This window comes from Syngnathus scovelli, chromosome 4 (genome assembly GCF_024217435.2).
Source record: "Syngnathus scovelli strain Florida chromosome 4, RoL_Ssco_1.2, whole genome shotgun sequence".
Classification (NCBI taxonomy): Eukaryota; Metazoa; Chordata; class Actinopteri; order Syngnathiformes; family Syngnathidae; genus Syngnathus; species Syngnathus scovelli.
In genome coordinates, this window is record NC_090850.1 from 11,363,573 (window position 1) to 11,384,605 (window position 21,033).

Genomic DNA, 21,033 nt, shown 5'->3' on the forward strand with positions numbered 1-21,033 from the left:
CACCTGTTGTTTTGCATTAACAATATTGCCCTCGCACCCCATGTACTTGTTTGATTGATTTTTCTCTCTCCGGTTTCACTGTTAAGCCTGAAATTATAATACGGATTTATACAAACAAAAATGTTATTGCTTTATTTAGTAGTGGTGGTTGAAAGCCAATTTGTGTAAGGCTGTTTAAGGCAATTTGACTAGTGGTTTTGTTAGAGGGTCACATTCAATCTGCTTCCAGCTCACATTATAATAATTTGATGTCAAGAAGTTATTTAAGTAATTTGATATCAAGAAGTTATAAACCGGGTTACTGAAATGTTGGGTATTCATCTCCATTGTTTGTTGTCTATAGTTCAGAATGGAGAGAAAATAGGACATTATTTCAGACTGTTACATCAAAAAGACTCACATTGTGAAATACAAAGTACGACACATCCAACGACTACAATGCTGAGTCACAGACATTAGTCCCACCTTTTGCGTCAGTGCTATTTCACAATCTTAACAATTCCACTACTGTATAATCGTTGGATGGAAGGGGGTTACAGAATCAATGTGCAGAACTGCCGCTGTTTAATATACGTAGTATATGGAAGGCTTGGAATCAATTTAAGTGTATTAAAAGTTCCTCTATGTAGTAATACTCCGCTTTGAATGACACCTTTTATAATATTTGTCCATCATGAGGAAACTACAGTATTTGAAACACCTTTTATAATATTTGTCCATCATGAGGAAACTACAGTATTTGAAACAGCTATTTTGATGATTGTATGGCAATTCCACACCACAGCAAATCCTAACCACAAAGTTTCCGTGTGCTTTGCTTTACAAGGAGGAAATGAGCATGGGAGATTTTTGAGGAAGAGGGTGTGTTCACAGGTGTGTTTTTGTGTTGTCAGTCATTGTTGTGCTCATGCAACAAAAACCTGGTGCATATAAAAGGCCAAGCTATGAATCATCAGATTGTAAAACTCCGATTACAGGGTGACCAGAATTTCAGCAGCACTGAAAACAGACCTGATTGGCACTCATCGGTACAAGTACAAGGATGGCGACTTCTCTCTTTTTGGGGATTTTTCTTGGACTTTGGGCTATTGTCTATTCCGGTCTGGTCCATTGTAAGTGGCAGTCATTTTCTTTAATATGCTACCTTCTTCCCTATTATTTGTGTAACTGTTAGCAGGTGGTTGATTTAGTGCTTTATTACCATATTGTAGTTTTAAGTATAACAGTATTCGAACTGGAAATGTTAGAATGAATAACCACGAAAATATATTAGTTTTTTTTAATATACAGATCAAGTGCACACTATCAATTTTAGGAGTGTGTCACATTCTTCTTTCAATGTCATTTTTGGTACATACGAAATTGATTAATTGAGTTGATCCTTGTCATTCTCACAGTGTCTCTTTTCTTCCCCAATGAGTCAGCACTTCAATTGCTTCCGCCTGAAGTGCTCTTAATCGTTCATTCTATGCTTTCAAGGGCCCAAGCATTATGTTTTACTGTCGCAGTGCAGGTTTCACTTGTGGATCTGCACGTCACAACAAGGCCTATGCAAAATAAGATGAATTTATTCTTGGTCTATAAAAGGTGAAATTAAAGAGCGCAAACAGAATATGTATGTTTGTGCTCCATATAATCTCATAGGAAAGAGCAGAAACAACCAAAAATGAAAACAGAATAGACAGAAACAGTGATTTAAAATGATAACTTTACCATAAAATTGATGTACACTTCATTATAAAATGACAAAGTTCATGAATCCCAGTGTGTGATTTTGTATCTCCTTCTATATTGAGTGTGCCAAAAGGGTGATAGACTGAAGCTCCAATGAAACTTCCTCTTGACACACTCACACATGAGTAATCACCCAGGTTAATCATTACTGTCACACCTTAACAAAGTAGACAACACAAGTTAATACAAGAATTCCAGGCTGAATATGCAATCTCCTTTAAAGTAATAGATTACGGCTAAGGAAAAAAAATTCCATGCCAAGTCTGGTAGGTAAATATTTGTGGTGACCCTAATATTTTTCCATTTCTTTCTCCCAGCTGTGACCCAAGTTCCCATTAAATCTGAGGAAGACGTGCTCCGAGAGGCTGTAACGGACGGGTTCCTTGTTGAACATTTTGTTCCCCCATCACTCAAATCCGAACCACTTGAAGAAAAGTCGAGCACTCAAGAGACCAACCAAACATCATCTGACAGCGGAGATGGTCGTAATCGAACCCTGTTGAAGGAGATGATTGAGGGAGGCACATCAGGTGACGGGTTCTTCCAGCCCAAGGATGAAGATTATTCAACCACAAGTGAGAGAGCTTTGCCAAGTTCCAGCACATCTACCACCTTAAGTCTTCCCTCTGGCTGGACGTCCTCCTCACAGACAAATGCAACCCAGTCAAGTAACATCACAGAGCCCAGTGTGCCCTCTCCAACTGTTGATTTTGAAAGTTTTTATTCAGGGTCTGGGAATAGTGAGATTCTAGAACAATATCCTACGACAAAACCCAGCATGACCCATAGTCCAGCTTTCATTACCATAGAACAGGGGACTTCAGGAGAAGAAGATTTGGAGTCAGGATCAGGATTTGGAATACCAAAGGAAATAGGAAAAAAAGGCAGACTCTTGGAATTTCCATCTGTCCAAGGTAAACATCCTTTACCCATCCATAACATAGGAAAATTAAATGATAACCATGAACCTTTTTTATTACTTCCTAGGTGGTGAATTTTATCATATACCTGAGTCTAATAATCCTCCAACAACAGAGCAACACAAAGGGCACGTGACACCAGGTGACTGTCAAACACACTCAAATGCATGCATGTTCTAAGAGCCTTTTTTTTTTAAATTAAAAAAAAAGACAAAAAATCATTTATTTGAGTTCAACTCTCCCCTTTCATTCAGATTGGATCATCATCTTGGCTTTTGTTGTTGGCGTTGCAGCACTGGTGATGCTTTGTCTTGCCATCGCTACCAGAGACAAGTGAGACTTTTAACATGGTTTCGAGTAAATATTTAAATCTAAATCTCCTTGCTAGCGTAATATGAACCATTCCTACTTTTTAGATGGAACGGTCCGAGGCACGCAACGAGACCACAAACCGAAGTTGACTTTTCACAGCAGCAGAAGTCAGAGAACGAAGCGTTCCTGCAGAAAGATACACCCAAGGAAAACGGAAAGGTTGCGGAGTACACAGTTATCCCGTTGGATGAGCTTCCAGTGAAATAGTCACACCACCGAGACAAACAGTTTATTTCAATAATGTGCAGCCGTGCTGCCTCAGAACGCTCGGCACAAAAGGTTTGGAACGTTCTTGCAGTTTTGTATTCAAAGACATTTGGCTCCCTGGAAGCATTCATAAATACTTTGGAATTAGGTCAATATTCATTTCCAAGTTCTCAGTGCCATCAACTCTTTTTAACCACTAAAATTTGAGAACTTAAGCTGTTGAAAATGTTTTGTGAGTACCACCACATATTTTTGCGTAAAATTCAAAGGAGTGTTAATGGTTTGTCTTTTTGTAGAATAAAAAGCAAATATTTGATAATAATTGGTAATTGCTGCTTTCGAGTTTCTTATGACATTATTTTTTTACATTATGTAATTATTGTATGTATATGTAATCTATGAAAAGCTGTTCTGTTGACCTGCCCAAAATATCAATTACAAAAGTACAGAATCTACTTTTTTAACAGCTTTTTGGATGTTGCTCTTCTGTATTGTATGAAATATGTTTTGAGAAATAAGACCACCAGCATCTCATCGATAATTTATTTGTATTTTTTGATATTTTCTTACACTTATTAAAACATTACACACAATTTTAGTATACTTTTTGCCTGACAAAGACTTCTGCCCTCATGCATGTGGATTCGGAGAGTCTAGGTCACGATACATTACAATGGGGGGGAAAAATGAATACAGAAAAATAAATAGAAAATATATGTTGGATTTACTAAAGATTTCAAATTTTCATTAAAAAGGAAGAAAAAAAACTACCAAATAAGTTGACCAAGAACATTGACTGGTCATATCAAGAAAATATACAAGGATATATCAAAGTGATGTTTTAAATGCAGAGATAATATAATATAATTCCATTCATATCTGTCCGCTATTCAGAACATCCCCCATCTTCTAAAAGGTGCCATACGTATTTTACTGAAAGCAATACAGTTCAGTTCAGCATGTCACACTTTGGCTTAAAACAGTAAACCCTGATCTGTCAGATGTTTTCACTGAGCAGTGTATTAGCCAGATATGTAATCAAATGCATGCAAACACAAGACAACTGTTCTTCCCATTCCAGTTGTCTGTCAGACAACACCGTAATGCTGTGTCTCACTTGACCCTTTGCTTGCGCAAAGGTGGCAAAAAGCTATGGTACATGCAGTTGAGTTTTTCTGGTACCCACCACATTTCCATAAATGACTATTTAAATACTCAAAGTATTAATGTAGCCATTTTTATCGAGCAGTACAGATTGAAAATGGCCCAAAGCAAACATCGTACTCAGGTCTAACTCCGTACATGCAGACACTTAGCTGCCACCAACATTTTGCCACTTACAAAGTTGCTTCACTTTGCTCATGACTTTAAAACAACCAAATAATTAAACTATTCAATTAATAATTAGGGACTGTCTCCTTGATCATGATTTGAAGTACAGTAGTTACTACATTAAAATATGAAGTCAATTTTTTAAATAATAATAAAAGTTCACAAACTATCAAAAACCACAGGCTTACAGTGGAGTATAATAAACATACTTCTAACATTTGCATCTAATTATACAAACATGGAAAAAAACATTCAAAACAATGACAATTAAGCTATATACAAGTCTTACAGTTATCTAACTACAAACTATATACACAAAGTGCAAGGAGGCACTTTAAGCTTTTTTTTTTTTTTTGGTACCTTAGCTTTTGCTTTTTTCAGACCAAAAATAAATAAGTAAAGTCTGAGTTAAGATACAATCAAATGCTGGAGACAAACTCATTTTGCATTTGATAAACAAACAGGATCAAACCAATTCAATAGTCAAAGACAAAAAACGAATTCTACATCAAATTTCTACTGATGAAGAGGGCCCAGCCATCCTCATTCTGCCATTAAGTTGGATAGAAAAAATGTCCTCAATGATTGGGAGTCCCAGTTTAATTTGTATTTTGGGGATTTCAAAAACATGCTCACTGCATCGTGCAGCGGCTTTCTTCAAGGCAAGTTAAATATTTAACAAACAACAAGAAACTGAAAGAAAAACACAAAACAATGCACTGTCTTGAGTAGTGAGAGTCATTTCTACTGTTTTCCTATCTTATTTACCATATTTATTTATCAATTTTTTTGCTCAGAAGCAGCACCTACTGTATGAACACAAACATTCCAGGCATATCCAGTAACTACTCCCAAAACTTCAATGTTTCAAACGTTACAAAAATATTTACAAAAACATAAACAAATAACCTTGGAGGGCCTCCTCATTTACTTGTTTTACAACAACACATCATGCGCTGGCTGTTGCCACAATTAGCGCCCACACCTTTTCTGCTTGATGGTCTAAGTAAGACATAAGCTCTCGGCTTAGGCTTGACTGTGTGTGCGACATCAGGCTGTAATCCAATTAGTCAAAAAGTAAAAGGTATTGCACCAGCCTGTCTTTCCCTTAACCTTCTGTGCTCATGTTTGCATTTTGAGCAACATTCCAAAAAAAAAAATCTACGTACATTCAAAAGTGTTTTTTGAAGCAACTACCCATTACTGACAAGAAGCAGCATTCAGCAGTTAAAAAATGCTAAAGCATTGACCTTGAGATTTACATCAAACCAATATTTGGCTTTCCCGTTCTTGTATAATTTCAGCTCTCTATGCAACACAAAGATGTTAAATACAAAAGTGAAATGAAATGTTACAAAAAGTTGAAGAGGTCTATAATTGACTAATCATGAAGTTTGCAGCAGCACCAAATAAGGCCCTGAGTCTTTTTAACCAAATGTTGGAACTTGGTTTTTGCAGGTGTTTTTTTGAGGTGAGATGGATAACTGAAGAGGAATTGAAAACGGCAACTTTTTAATATGATTCTCCTGTTCATTCCCTGCGGTTAGTGTTGAGTGTCATTTTGTAAATATATATTTAGTATATGTTCCAAATTTTGGGGTCACTCAGAAATGTCCTTATTTTTAAAATAAAATCGCTTTTTTTTCTATGAGGATAACATTAAACTAATCAGGAATACACTTTATACATTGATAATGTGGTAAATGACTATTCTAGCAACAAACGTCTGTTTTTTAATGCAAAATCTACATCGGTGTATGAAGGCCCATTTCCAGCAACCATCTCTCCAGTGTTCTAATGGTCCATTGTGCTTGCTATTTGTGTTAGAAGGTTAGTGGATGATTATAAAACCAGTTTTTGTCATCAGAAGGTAAAAGCTTGTGGAACTCGGGGTAAGGCGCAGCAGCTTCTGGGTTTGTTTTACTCGAATTTCCGTAGTTCCTCTTCAACAAAACAGAATCCTGCTGTCTTGCCATTTTTGCTCAAGGTGTCCTGAAAGCAATTATCAACAGTTTCTAACCAAGGCCCCAAGGCACCATAACACACCATTAGTGATTGAAGCAGAGAAGCCAAAAGTTCTTGACATTCAGGCCATTGTCCTCAGGGTGGGTATGAAAATGGGATTTCTCAATCCATGTATGTCTTTGAGCACTCGTGTAATGAAATAGGCGTTTTACGGTGACACAAATACATCAAAACAGGGTTAACGCATTTTGAGAGTTGGCCATGTATTTAATGGATTCTCTGCCCAACCGAATTTTAATACGCCAAATGATGAGAAAGCAGTTTCAGCATCATTCACAATGCAAATCCACCACAAGGTAAACTAACACCAATTATTTGGCTGCTGCTAGTAAAAGAGGATCACATTAGTTAGTGAAGGGCTAATTTCATTCTTTTATGCATTATTCTAGTATTAATCATAGAGAAACAGCAGTCTTTATGTCATACCACAGGCAAAGAATTATATTCTATAATATGAAGAAAATTTTGGTTGGGGCTGCCTTGAATACATAAATACATGTCCAAATAATATAATGAAAATAATAATTTTTCAATGATACCAGACAACCACAAATAAATCAATGATACTTGTGTACATGATGTATAAGGAATGTAACAGTTATCTGGATATCATTCACGACCTTTTGAATTGTTAAAAAGAAAAAAAAAGAGGGGAGGGTCATAGAGTGTCATAAAAAAAAAAAAACGTAGCCTTTGGTTAACCTGGTACCACAAAAACTGCTTTTTCCTATGATGAAATGATGAATGAGTCAATCCAGAAACTTTTTGTTCTTGTTAAATTCACTCATTTTCATTTTTTTCCTCACTGTACATTTCACACATATAAAGGAAGTCACATTGACAAGACAAACAGAGAATCGGGGAGAATCCTCTACATACAAGTCTCTATATCCGTTAACATGAAGTGTACCTTGCAGTCGTCTATCAGGATTGAATTGTGGTGAGCGTAAACATTCTGGTTGGTGTTATTTTCAAAGAAGGACTTTGTTTTAGTCATCTCAAAATCATCCATCCGGGTTTGTTGGGCATCAAAGGAATCAAGCTCATCTTTGGAGAGATGGTACACAATACCGGCTCCGTAGGAGTCGCCAACCACATTGACTGAGGTACGGAATCGATCCCTGCATGTCAATAAGCGCGAAAACAGCTTGATTAGAGAGACCGACGTGAAAGGAAAGACAAAAGACAGAGCCAACGCATGTTTTTTCCTCATTAGAACAGAGTAAATTGTCTACTTATTCTATCGCCCCAATCACTTGTAAATTATGATAAAATATAGCACTTAGTGGTTAACCATCATGTTTTGGGCATACATGTCCATCTTTCAAAGGTGTGTCAGAAAAGAAAATATTAAATGTTTTAAACTCAGACTAAGAAAATATGAGCGTTCCACTTCAATAAATGGGAAGGCTTGGAAAGTATATTACACCATCCAGTCATTCCTTTGAAGGGGAAAAGGTGTAACTTGGATATGTAATATCTTTTGTGACTCACATACTGGAACTTTCCCATTTCGCATTTGTGTTGCATTCTGTCAGGACTGAACTCACTATTGTGTTCATTGATAAATTGATTGCTTTTGTGTATACTGTATATTACATGTGATTTCCAATAGATATTTGTAAAACATTTAGCTTTAAGAAAACCCATAATAATAATACACCGGGAAAGGATAGTAAGGCTCTTATCTGAGCACCAATAGAACAATACTGGTTGCTGGTTTGCATAATTTATTTCTACATAGCCTTTGGAAAAGCTTTATCACTCATGCTGATTTATAAAGAATGTGCCAGGACTAGAAGTTCCCTATTCCATGCCATTCTGTCTGTGCACATGGTGTGCATTGGATCAGGACCCCCCCCCCCCCCCCCAAGCTTCCTTATGTCATCACTTCTGTTCAATATGTATGTTTTTTTATGGACAGCGGTTTCCGGGTGCAACCAGGATGTGCAGCGAGTCCAATTTGGTGACCTATGGATCTCACCACTGCGATTTACAGATTATATTGCTTTTATGGCGTTATTGCTCTGTGACCTTTAAACTTTACAAGGGAAGATGACAGCTGAATGTGAAACTGCCGGAATGAGAATAAGCACTCTAAATCAGACAATGATGTCTTTGTTGGGTTCATAAATGAGGGCAGTATGGACTAAAAGATCGACAGACAAATTGATAGAACTTTGACAATGGTGCCGCGTTATACATAAGCTTTGGATAGGGACCGAAAAGACAAACGAACAACGGAAACAGTAAACCATGATAAATGACCAAGTTTAATATGATTAAATTTTCAAATTTCCCTGTCGCCATTCCCCGGTGATGACACGTGTGTAGGTTTTTTTTTTTTTTTTACATATTTGTCTTCTTGTGCGTTTTGTTTTGTAAATGTAAACACATCAATAACAGATGTGCATCCATTGAAATGTACATGACGTGTGGGAAAAAAATCATCTGGAAGTGAGCCTATTTGGGGCAAATGCACCGGGAGTGGGACCTTAGGGCAGACCTAAATCGAACTGGAGGGATTGATTATGTCCCATGGCTTGCCAGGGATCGTCTCTGGGTCACATCTTATTCCTGGTTAAGTGATATCAGAAATTTGACAGAGGGAAAGAAATTATTTCAGTTTCCATATGGGTGATTTAGTCGTGTTGTTCAATAATTTAACCATCATGTGGGAAAAGGAGGGCTGAAAAAAGTATCCCTCCATAAAAATGAGTAATGCATTCGGGACTAAAATACTTTTAAATTACAATCTGCATTTACTTAAAAGGCAATGACATTTAAATTACCTCTATTATATGCCTATTTAAAGATAAAGATAATTGTCTGGAAACATTGAAAACGACATACACGTTCATTCCATTAAAATAAGAACAAACCGCTCCCTAAAACAAGCCAATTTGAAAAATTAAATGAGAATGCTTGAAACTTTAATCGTAAAGTATTTGAAACTTTTGCTGTTACACATTTTTTGGGGATGATGACATAGATTTTAATGATGTCTTTGGGGAAGTGAAAACTTTTGTTCGTTGCAGTTTGAACTTTTGCATTCAGTGCAGCATAGGTAAACAGACTGATGATTAAATAAACAGCGGGTGTGATGAGATGAATGTGTTCTGATACGCAAAGAAATGACACCTGTATAACGTGCTTTAGATCATTTTACTCACAGGAGCCAGTCAACGGCCACAAGGAGGCTGATGTCCTGGGTGGGCAGCCCGACTGCTGTTAGGATTAGCAGCATGGTCACAAGTCCAGCACTGGGGATACTGGCTGCTCCAACACTAGCCAGAGTTGCTGTCATACTGTAGAGGACATACATTTGAGCTTCAGAGGAATAATGATGAGCAAAGCTGGGCACCCACTATGTATAGCATGTGTATTCATAATAATAATAATAATAATAATAATCACGTGTGGTGTCGTACCCTCACCTGACAGTGACAATTTGGCCCCAATCGAGATCAATTCCATTCATCTGAGCGATGAAGATAGCAGCCACGGCCTCATAGAGCGCCGTGCCGTCCATGTTGATGGTGGCCCCAACAGGGAGGACGAAACGGGTTACCCTCTTATCAATTTTCAGGTTGTCCTCTAAGCATCGGAATGTGACAGGCAAGGTTCCAGCACTATAGAAAATAAGACATTTTAAGAAAAGAGAAAAACATATAAGGGTTTACCTCAGTGTTGCAAACTAACAAAATAATTCTATTTCATATTCTGTATTTGGGTCATAATTCTTTTGATGTTTTCAAACCAACTGACAACCTTTCTCTGTTCTCACAAACAAATATTGTTCAAAAGTATTCTGATTTATTAATTGTTATTTTTGTTATTTTAAATCTTATATAAGCCATGACTTTAATGAGACCATAATCATTCAAGAAAGGGCGCATGAAGAGAAAAAAAAAGAAATCAGCTGCAATGTTTGTTTTGTCTGACAATTAGTACTTCTTGTAGATGGTGGAGCAGTGAGCTGGCAGGAACTTAAAAGAAGTGAGCTCACCTCAGGAGGGGAATGAGGGCTTCTCACGTCATTAATAAAACACAGAGTAAATGAAAAATATCCCGCATGGAAACAAAGTTGGAAGTCGCTGCTGGCATGAATATTTCAGTTACCGCTTTAAATAAAAGTTCCTGTTGTTGTTGTTTGCTATGTAGCCTTGGAAACAAGGTATGTATCAAAGCAGTGTATTTAAAAAATCCTTAAAAATGAAATCATTAGTAACAACCACCTTGTACTAGCCAATGTCAGGTCATTTGAATCCTTTTTGAATAACAGATAATACCTGGATGCTGTTCCAAGTGCCGTGACCCAAGCCTGGAATATTCCCATGAAGAACGTGAAAGGATTTTGCTTGACTATCACAAAATATATTAGAGGAAGGAAGATGCCTCCATGGATGATGAGGCCCACTATCACAGTGATCATGTACATTCCCAGCTGTCGGGCAACCACCTCTAAGTCGGCAATAGAGATGATTTTTCCACATATTAGGCAAGCAATTCCAAACGGCGAGTACCTGAAATGCAACAAAAAGAAACACTGCATTTATGGAGGAGCATCAACAGTATGCCGTAGATAGTGTTCACGCTTCCTGTTTCTGGCTTTTGTGAGCCGTACACTTACCACATAATGGCACTAACAATCCTCATGATGATCTCATTCAAGACGTTAAAGAACTCCAGCATAAGCTTGGCCTTCTCCCCCATTTTCCCCATGATGACTCCGAACGCAACAAAGAATCCAATCAAACCTTTGATACAAAACATAAGTGCAAATTAAAAGTCAAGTCAGACACCCAGAACACAATCAGAGTACTTTTTTGTTAGGAATAAGATCAATAGCCTACCAAGGACATTCATTCCACCCTTGAACTGAAGTGACCTCTTGATGGTGAACTGCGGGGGTGCTTTGGTTCTGTTCGTGGGCACCTGTACTTTTGTGGTCACTGTTTGTATCTGCACAAGAAACACAGAGCCACAGTTGGAACTATGAAGGGATGAGTTATGCATTGTATATCCTAACTTCACAACATGGGACAGCAAATAGAACATTGAAGATCAGATATGTACCTGTTGGAAGCAGGCTTGCACCAAGTTTTCTGGGAACAGGTTTCGTATGAGATCAAATAAAGCATCCACACTGGAAACATCATCATTCTTCTTCCCATGTCCAAGATTAGCTTTGAGCTTTGGGTTCCCGGGATGGATGAGCAATACCAAGATCACCCCCAAGACTGCTGCAATCACTGTTGTTGTCATGTAGTACACCATGGCTCTGGTGCCTAAACGCCCGCTAGATTTGGCATCCAAGCCAGCCAGTCCTGTTATAGGACAAATTTCACAAGAATATCAAAATAAAGAATGAACAATTGTCCCTTTCCAGTTATGTGTACCTTACTTTAATGTGCTTATGATATGAAGTGAATGAAAAATGACTTTTTAGTGATTGTTCATCTATTTATTTTCTTGGGCTCACCAACCTAAATTAAAAAAAAAAAGAAAAAAAAAAGATTTCCCTCAACCAAGTCGTTTTATCTTCATGTATTGTCCACACCAACTCACAACATCGCTAGCCAAGATCAGCAATACCCCGTTTCTACGACACACAGCACTGCTTTCCCATCCTGAGCCACCACATGGTGGGGCACAATTTCCTTAAAGCTGTCAAGAATTCATTCTGCACAGACTTTCCCAGCAGACCTTCTCAATCTGTTTGGGTATCCATCCCCCTCCCATCGGAGACCGCACACCCACCTGGTGGTGGGTGATGGGTTGACAGCTACGACCCTCTATGCAACCTAGTATTCAAGGCTTGGCTGTAATTTTAGTCTGATGGCATCACAAAGGCGATCATCAAACTGAAAATATGAATTCATAATTTTTTTTCATCTATTTAAACAATGTGCAGTTATAGGAATAGGATTTTAATTTGCATTATGATCTGACGATTCCCACAAAGCCATAATTCATTATTTCAATCTTGCTATATTCAACTTTTAAAAGACTTTTGTAAACTTAAGCTCTTTATCTTGGTGTTTGCTGTTTCAGCTCAAGGCTACAGATTATTGTGAAGAACACAGATTATAGGCAGCCGCCACTTTCTTTTACCCACCTGTGACCAGACTTGAAACAACAAGAGGCAAAATAAGCATCTTCAACATCCTCATTAGGATCTCCCCGGGGAAGCTGATGAACATAATAACGTCAGGAGGGAGAGGCGATATGTGCCGCAGCAGCATTCCAGCGATGGAACCCAGAAAAACACCTGAATCAATGATATAATAAACAAATTGACAATGGCATTTACACGTCAGAATCTGTTGCCTCACTACCAACAATGAAGACATTGATGGATGATACAGTAAAGCTGCAACCATGACGATCACTAGCCACCGCTTGTTAGATGAATGCAATCGTCTTTGTCTTGTTTATCGACTAGTGGACAATCAATATTCATATGACCTTAAACTCACCGAGAATAGTTAGAGTTAGAACCATGTTCTTCATGATTTTATCACATACACTGCCACATGCACTCTCAGTTGAGTCCACTGTGGGCTCCAAGTGGCCCTCATCTATCCTGACCTCCACTTGCTTCTGCATCTTGTTGGTACTGTGACAGAAGAAAACAAGAAAAAGCTTTTCTCACAGCATGGTAAAAAAAGGTGTGAACTGTTTTGACCTTTTCTTTTAAACTTGGTGAATTTCATCTTTTTATTGCACAAGAAAAATAAATTTTTCAAACTGAAGCTATTTTACTGGTCAGTAGTTTGCGGAACAGTGGGAAAACTGTTAAGGTTATTATGTACTTTTGGCACTCAGTAGGCTCTATGTTTGCATATTTTCAGTCAATTACGATAGCGCTGGAATAAGGAGCAATATCACTCGTATTCAACCTTCTACTTGGAAATTCATTACGTGGCTGTTGTCAGGCTCAGAATCAGTGCCATGAGTGCCAAGACTGCAGTTAGTTTGTATTTTCTGAGGCCCTGCGATGCAAAAAAGTACATGCACAGGTGACAGAATGCATTTTAAAACTGTATCGTGCTAATGTTTAAAATTTAGAATCAATTGCCAATCATTCCTGATTATAAATAGATGTGCAAAAAACCCGTGGAACCTTTAATTCCTAGTTTAGTGTTGTAAATAGTCAAAACAGGAACACACGTAACAACATGAAAGCTATTAAACAGTTTTCAGTATCGTAATAGCAGTTTGTTAAAAATATATACAGTATATAAAAAGTATTTTTGAAACTTCAAAATCACATATAATAGCTTGAATTGCCACATACACAAATGCAAACAAAATAATATTGTCTTATTTTTCAAATTCAAACATAGCAGCATGCCATTGACCATTGTCTCAAACCTGCAAACTAGAATTCTTTCCCAGAACAATTTTTTAACATTCCACACGTAGTATGTAGATTAGCTTCAGAAAATGCATTTTTACTTCACCACTTCAATTCTCTTTTGGATTGGGCATTCCTCTTCATGAATCTTGATTTTTTGGAACCAAGAAAGTTGTGCGCCACATTTCTCAGGGTTTACACAGTACTGTGTATTCTGGATTGAGTTCAGTGTTTGGGTGTTTGAATTTGTCTGACCAATTGCCTTTAGGAGAACAATCAGCAGTGCACAAACGGTTGTGCCATTTTTCTTAGGGCAAGCCAATGTGTTGCTTGGCAAAATGAAACCACATCTTCTTTTTTTAATGATTGATTTAATGATTTGTGAGGGCTTCTTGCTGCTGGCTTGGCTTCACGTAGGAGACTTCCGAAATGATGAAGGACTGTAGAATGCAATTGAATGATCCTGGGCTCGAATGAAAGTTTGTAGGTGTCAAAAGTTGGCTTCATACGTCACAGCAATTCTCAGAAACGGTCATTTTACGACTATGTAAATTAGTGTAGTATAGTCAAACAAATTCTTCAAGCAATATTTGCTATTACTCTATTCTAACACAGCTGTTTATTCTGCGAGTTCCCTCCTTGACCCGTAACTATTCATTTCCCAAAGCTTTATCGAAAATGATTCAGAAATGACTCCCCGATTCAGATAACCCAGAAAAACATTTTAATGGATGGAATAAAACCTTTGTTCAATCAAAATATACGTAAAATATGTTACTTCTAGCTCTTGAAAGTTCTAACGCAACTATTCATGGTTATTTTGGTACTTCCAAATCTCACAGTGATATACTGCTAATTCCAAACTTTTTATCATGCTGCTTCATTACACCATTGATGCAACATGTTGGTTTGTTATGGTTTGGCGTAAAGCCCTTGGACTTAAAGATCAGCTCTCCCCTGCGCGGCCTTTAAATCTGCTGTGCAGAGTACAGACGTTTGCGGTTATGTAACAAAGCTCATGGCATTGAGACGTTTGACCTTCTTGACTTTAACGCCTGGATTATCAAGTAAGTACAAAATGAACATTATTTATTTTGATCTGGAAAGGTAAAATACAAGAGAAACATTTCACCTTGAAAAATGTGGGTTTGTTTGGAGTATTAGAAGTGATGTAGAAAAGGAAGAGATTATTGCGTTAACACTATGCAGGAAACTTGAGGTTTAATTACATATCAAATCTTGAACTACAGAAGAAAATTCTGCGCGACACTATTGAAGGAACATTTGAGGTAAGTGATCCAACAAGTCAATCACGGCTGCCTGATACCCAATATTCCAGCATTAATGAGACTTAAGTCTTTTCAAGAGGATAAAATTAGCACCTTCAGCACACGACTAATTGTGTTACGTAACTTCCCAGGACTTCCCAGGGAAAGTCAAGGTGCCACCAAGGTGTGCCTGGTAAATGTAATGTATGAGATTACCCATTAGATATTTGTGGATTTTACGAGTATTGTACTGAAAGTAAGAATGCCTAAACAAATGACATTTAAAAAGATAGACGAATTTTTTTTTTTTATCATTGCAAGCTAAATTGCTTCTGTTAACATTAATCAATAGATTCCATAAAAGTGCCATGACACTTGTAAAAAGATTTAAAAGCAATTACAAAAACAGTTTATTTCATCTTCTAACACATAAATAGCTCAATGGCTGTAAATGTACAACAAATTGGCAATATTGTGTGAAATCAAATTCTTCAACAATCATTTGACTGAAAATCCACTCTTGTAATGTTTGTCTAAATCACCACATTTCTGTATGACATCATTGTATGCAACACATGGATTCCAAATGCACTTACCTGTTCATTTGGGAGCAGTTTAGAATGTAAATTGTATGTAAGAGAGACTCTGCTGCTATCCGTCAGGTGAGCATTAACAAAGTCATGGCTTGTTAGTTAGTAAATCCAATTAGAAGCCCCCCAAAAAAAAAATATTTTAGCTCTTCAAAATTGGTTATTCAGCCTTTAAAAAGTTGCAGACCACTTCCTTTTCAGCATGCAAAATAGATACAGATTCTCAGATGCTTGCGCATGCAGCTGCAGAGATTTGCGGAAAGGTAAACTGGCTTTCCTGATGATCCGACAGAACACCTCCCGACAAAAAGGGTGGAGTCAATCTGCTAAGATTAGTGATAGAACACTGTCCTTGCTGCTGTTATTATTTCACCTAGTTCTGTCCCCTTTAACTATGAAGTATTTACTACATCTTATTTAGAATTTCTCAAAACATCATCCATCCAGGCGGCTCGGTGGCGCACTGGGTAGCACGTCCGCCTCACAGTTAGGAGGGTGCGGGTTCGATTCCACCTCCGGCCCTCCCTGTGTGGAGTTTGCATGTTCTCCCCGTGCCCGCGTGGGTTTTCTCCGGGCACTCCGGTTTCCTCCCACATCTCAAAAACATGCTTGATAGGCCGATTGAGCACTCCAAATTGTCCCTAGGTGAGAGTCCAAGAGTGAATGGTTGTTCGGCTCTGCGATTGGGTGGCAACCGGTTCAGGGTGTCCCCCGCCTACTGCCCGATGACGGCTGGGATAGGCTCCAGCATGCCCGCGACCCCCGTGGGGACTAAGCGGTTCAGAAAATGGATGGATGGATGGATCATCCATCCATTATCTGTACCACTTGACCCCACGGGGGTCGCAAGCCTGCTGGAGCCTATCCCAGCAGTCATCGGGCAGTAGGCGGGGGACACCCTGAACCGGTTGCCACCCAATCGCAGAGCCGAACAACCATTCACTCTTGGACTCTCACCTAGGGACAATTTGGAGTGCTCAATCGGCCTATCAAGCATGTTTTTGAGATGTGGGAGGAAACCGGAGTGCCCGGAGAAAACCCACGCGGGCACGGGGAGAACATACAAACTCCACACAGGGAGGGCCGGAGGTGGAATAATTTCTCAAAACACATTTCATATAATAATAAAACCAAAACATCTTGTCTTAGTGACAAAATATCGTTTGTTAGTTAATCAAAATTCACTGTATGTATCGCATTGTGATAAAAGGGGGTGGAAACGTAGCTGTCAAATATTCCAGAATGCAACTCGATATACAATTTGTAATGTTGAAGATGATAGTTATGTTGGGAGGACAAGGGGTGGAGGTTTCAAGCCTATGTAAAATCATGAACCTTTATTAATATTACTTCCACAAATGGTTCTTGAATAAAACATGAGCAAGCTTTTTCCAAGCTTGGCTTGTGCAGGATACAGGCTTGTATTATAGCTCCTGCAGTATATCAAGTAAATTGTCATTTTCAAATCCTTTTACACGTTTATCAATTATTTACACACGAACATTATCGTAAAGTTTGGAAATTGTAGAATTGGATCATATAAATGATAACTGTATACCATAGATGAACAATGTTGGTAAAAAACACAAACATTTAATTAATTAAATGTCAACCATCTATCCATCCATGTATCCATCCATGCATCCATCCATGCATCCATCCACGCATCCATCCACGCATCCATCCACGCATCCATCCACGCATCCATCCATCCATCCATCCATCCATCCATCCATCCATCCATCCATCCATCCATCCATCCATCCATCCATCCATCCATCCATCCATCCATCCATCCATCCATCCATCCATCCATCCATCCATCCATCCATCCAACATTTTCCAAACTGGTGCAGGATGCAGGCTTGCATTATCCAGATTATACATGATACAGGGCGAGGCAGACCCTGACTACTCAGCTGAACAGCAACAACAAGAGCCGGGCCATTAACACCTATGCCTTGTCAGGAAGCAGATTCCCATCAGACAGAATTCTACTGACCAGGGAGCCACTGATATCAAGACAAGAAAGCTCCTTACAATGCACAGAGGGTTCCCCTTCGTTCAACATCCTGAGGCTGAATACAAAGTGGGAAGAGGGTTGGCCATGGACTGGACTATATAGTCCAGGACACTATACAGGAGGAAACAAGACACCTCCAAAAATATATCAAGATGATTGACCCGAGGGATGACCTGCTATCTATCTATCTATCTATCTATCTATCTATCTATCTATCTATCTATCTATCTATCTATCTATCTATCTATCTATCTATCTATCTATCTATCTATCTATCTATCTATCTATCTATCTATCTATCTATCTATCTATCTATCTATCTATCTATCTATCTATCTATCTATAATGTTGTGCCTGATACTGTATACATTTTTGAAGCAGAATATTATCAGTGTGCAAACTTGTCTCTTTGCATTCACACAATCCTGTAAACGTGCCATGACTGATCAGCGGTCAGTGATATCAGCCGTCAGCGATTAGAAAGTGAGAAAGCAAACACGCACAGAGCACATGGCAAACCATTTGCACACGCAATTTCACACCTCACTCCGCCTTTCCTCTCTGCACTCTGCACCAAGCCGACCTCATGCTGCAACACCTGACAACACACACCACGCTTAGACAGCAGGTGCCTATAATTAACTCATCCGTCCTGAGCCATCCTAATCCAGCACACAGAGATGGATCAGACACACTCAGAGAACGGGGCATCCAGTGTAGTATTTTACATCATACTTCCTTGAATCAAAGAAAGCACCTATTTCCCCTCACAGTTGTAATTCACATTGCATCAGGGCCATATAGCCTGTATTAAAACCATACGGAGGGCCACGAGATACACGAAATCCCCGTTAATGATGTGCGTAAACGTCATGAATTTTTCTGGATTATTGTTTCTGACATATTTGTATTGCATTACATGTGTGTTCTATATTGCAGAATTGTCCTGATAATTATTAAATTTATCAATAAATCTCAGTTTTTCTCCATGTTGTGTTTATTTGTGCGACTTCATTTGCTTGGCAACTATTTTGTTGAATTACTTGAATTTGTTGTTGTAGGTTTATACTAATAGTAATACTAATTCTAATGTAAGATGTGTTCATGGTGCATATTATTGTTATTCAGTTTTACAGATCAAATTAAATGTAAAACTAGTGGTAGAGTACGGCACTGTGTTGGATAAAAAATATATATATTTTGAATACAGGCCGCATTCCTTTTCGAAGTTTCCCTCGTAAACACACTTGATTCAATTAATTAGGATCATTATCAAGCTCCTGCAAAACGTGAGGATGAACTGATCATTTCAATTTGGTGTGTTTAACGAGGGAAACTTTGAATACATGCAGGGATGCGGCCCGAGGACTGGAGTTTGTATTTCCATTTCATTACAATAATATTTGAATACAGGTTATCTTCTGTCTTCTGACAAACATGGAGTGTAATGAAAATGAACATATCTTTGCTCTGCTTAAATAAATAACAATTTTATTAGGGGCAAAGATAACATTCATCTTAAAGTTACCATTGACATTTGTGGAGTATTAAGTCAGATAGTTTGGGGGGACTTAATGATCTCAAAGGTAAGAATTTACCATTTACTTGATCTGACCTGCTATTATACCGTCACTCAGGGGTGGACTACAGTCATGTGGACCTGAAAAGTTCATAACTAAGTGTACTACAAGAATTATACACAAAAAATAACTATAGCATTTGATACATGCAGACATAATCCTTTCACTAATGCATGCCCTCACATATTGACACGATGCTTGCTGTCTATGTGTATCCTGAAATATATATTCACATACGACTCTCAATATGAAACTTGCTCACCTGTTGGATATCTTGTCTTCTTCAAACTTGTACATTTTTCTCCCTAAGATAACTGTAAATGTACTTTGTTATTTTTTTAAGATGATTGGCTAGTATTTGACTATTATTTTTTTTAATTTACAATATGTGGCAGATCTGATACAGCATGTCTACTGCAGAGATCCTTGCACCTCCCCGTTTGCAAACTCCAATAAGAATGTCGCGCATGCGCTTTATGTACCCTGATGCTTAGACAGAGGGTGGAGAGTTCAAACGTGGGACAGAATGTCTTCTTAGGTGTGTTTGTGGTGTTCTCACAATAAATCACACGATTTTCACATTTTCACTCCAGTTAGAGCCACAGAGAGGAAGAGCTTAAATAGTACGGTTGAAAACCGTGATAAAACCAATTGGCATGCAAAATAAGAAAACAAACAAAATGAAAGAATCTAACATCAGATTGTTTTGTTTTTCTTAATGATATCCCCGTTGAGCAATAAACGCTGTGTAATTGTAATACTCACCTGTTTTGTGTTCAATCAGTAAATTTCCAGTTGAATAATGTGCAAACCTTTACACTTATACATTCATACCTATTTTCTCTGCAAGTTGCAGATTTTGGTACGAGCCCAATTTATTGTGCTTTGTCTTAGTTCCTCCGCTCAAAGCTGTAAAGGAACGGGGCATGTGTCTGCATCTTAGGAGTAAGAGCTATGTTTAGCAAATCCTCTCAGTGTGTTCCTCAATGACAGCACGTTGGACAGGCTGCATGAGAACTCACAAACGCCTGATCTCACGTGCACAGAGGCCACATATACCCAAAGAAATGATAAGCAGCAGTGAACTGGACAGTCAGACCTGTGCGAATTTAACGCCAATTGAGACAGCAACAGGATTTAATTCCAGTTCCAAGAGTAATCTTTCATTTAAAAAAAAAATATTGTCTATAATCACATAGTTATGAAACAAATCAGCAAGCAAATGCATCATCAAATGCATTGATTGTGAAGGGCCAGCTATCTGTTAAATATAAATGTCTCCAACCAAAAACTGAAACGGTTGGGCCAAATGCACTCTCTATGAGTCAGACAGACTCAGGTGCACTATCCTCGGGCAAATATTTTTGTTGTTGTTCCGATTGTATTGTTCTGCAACTTGGTATTTTAGGGTGGCTTTTACACCTACCCAAGGAACTGTCAATAAAAATTAGCTTTGTTTAACAGACTGCCACATTTCATTGTCCAATGTTGATAGATGTGTGTTGTACCTTTTTGAATAAAGTAATGAAGAAGAAGAATTTCACAATCAGAGAAACTACAATCTGGAACAACTGAAACAAGTCCAGATAGACTTTTTTGGCGATTCAAGGTATTCTTTT

The 21,033-nt window shown here is 38.2% G+C and overlaps 3 protein-coding genes across 3 annotated transcripts in view; 1 reads left to right on the top strand and 2 right to left on the bottom strand.

Annotated features, from left to right (window-relative positions):
• apip (APAF1 interacting protein) overlaps positions 1-21,033 on the bottom strand; it is a 75,952-nt gene that overhangs the window by 8,708 nt on the left and 46,211 nt on the right. The gene's annotated exons all lie outside the window — the stretch shown is intronic.
• LOC125966832 (uncharacterized) lies at positions 908-3,826 on the top strand. Its single transcript, XM_049717308.2, has 5 exons — positions 908-1,112; positions 2,052-2,648; positions 2,722-2,796; positions 2,909-2,987; positions 3,071-3,826. Exons 1-5 carry the CDS (start codon positions 1,043-1,045, stop codon positions 3,231-3,233), a joined length of 984 nt encoding a protein of 327 aa, XP_049573265.1. The 5' UTR covers positions 908-1,042; the 3' UTR covers positions 3,234-3,826.
• Positions 3,763-19,871, bottom strand: LOC125966830 (excitatory amino acid transporter 2-like). The gene is made up of 11 exons (XM_049717304.2): positions 19,677-19,871; positions 13,073-13,212; positions 12,712-12,864; positions 11,670-11,920; positions 11,447-11,555; positions 11,224-11,350; positions 10,883-11,116; positions 10,028-10,222; positions 9,764-9,898; positions 7,501-7,711; positions 3,763-6,557 (listed from the first exon to the last, which is right to left on the bottom strand). The coding sequence occupies exons 1-11, from the start codon at positions 19,709-19,711 to the stop codon at positions 6,486-6,488; spliced, it is 1,662 nt and encodes a 553-aa protein (XP_049573261.1). The 5' UTR covers positions 19,712-19,871; the 3' UTR covers positions 3,763-6,485.

Excerpts from the sequence above, each read along its gene's own strand:
- LOC125966830 (XM_049717304.2), bottom strand. The coding sequence starts at position 19,711 with ATGTACAAGTTTGAAGAAGACAAGATATCCAACAG. Across the intron at positions 11,556-11,669 it reads TGCAAGCCTGCTTCCAACAG|ATACAAACAGTGACCACAAA; the intron begins GTACATATCTGA and ends TTTCTTGTGCAG. Across the intron at positions 11,351-11,446 it reads GGGTGGAATGAATGTCCTTG|GTTTGATTGGATTCTTTGTT; the intron begins GTAGGCTATTGA and ends TTTGTATCAAAG.
- LOC125966832 (XM_049717308.2), top strand. The coding sequence starts at position 1,043 with ATGGCGACTTCTCTCTTTTTGGGGATTTTTCTTGGACTTTGGGCTATT. Across the intron at positions 2,649-2,721 it reads GGAATTTCCATCTGTCCAAG|GTGGTGAATTTTATCATATA; the intron begins GTAAACATCCTT and ends ATTACTTCCTAG. Across the intron at positions 2,988-3,070 it reads GCCATCGCTACCAGAGACAA|ATGGAACGGTCCGAGGCACG; the intron begins GTGAGACTTTTA and ends CCTACTTTTTAG.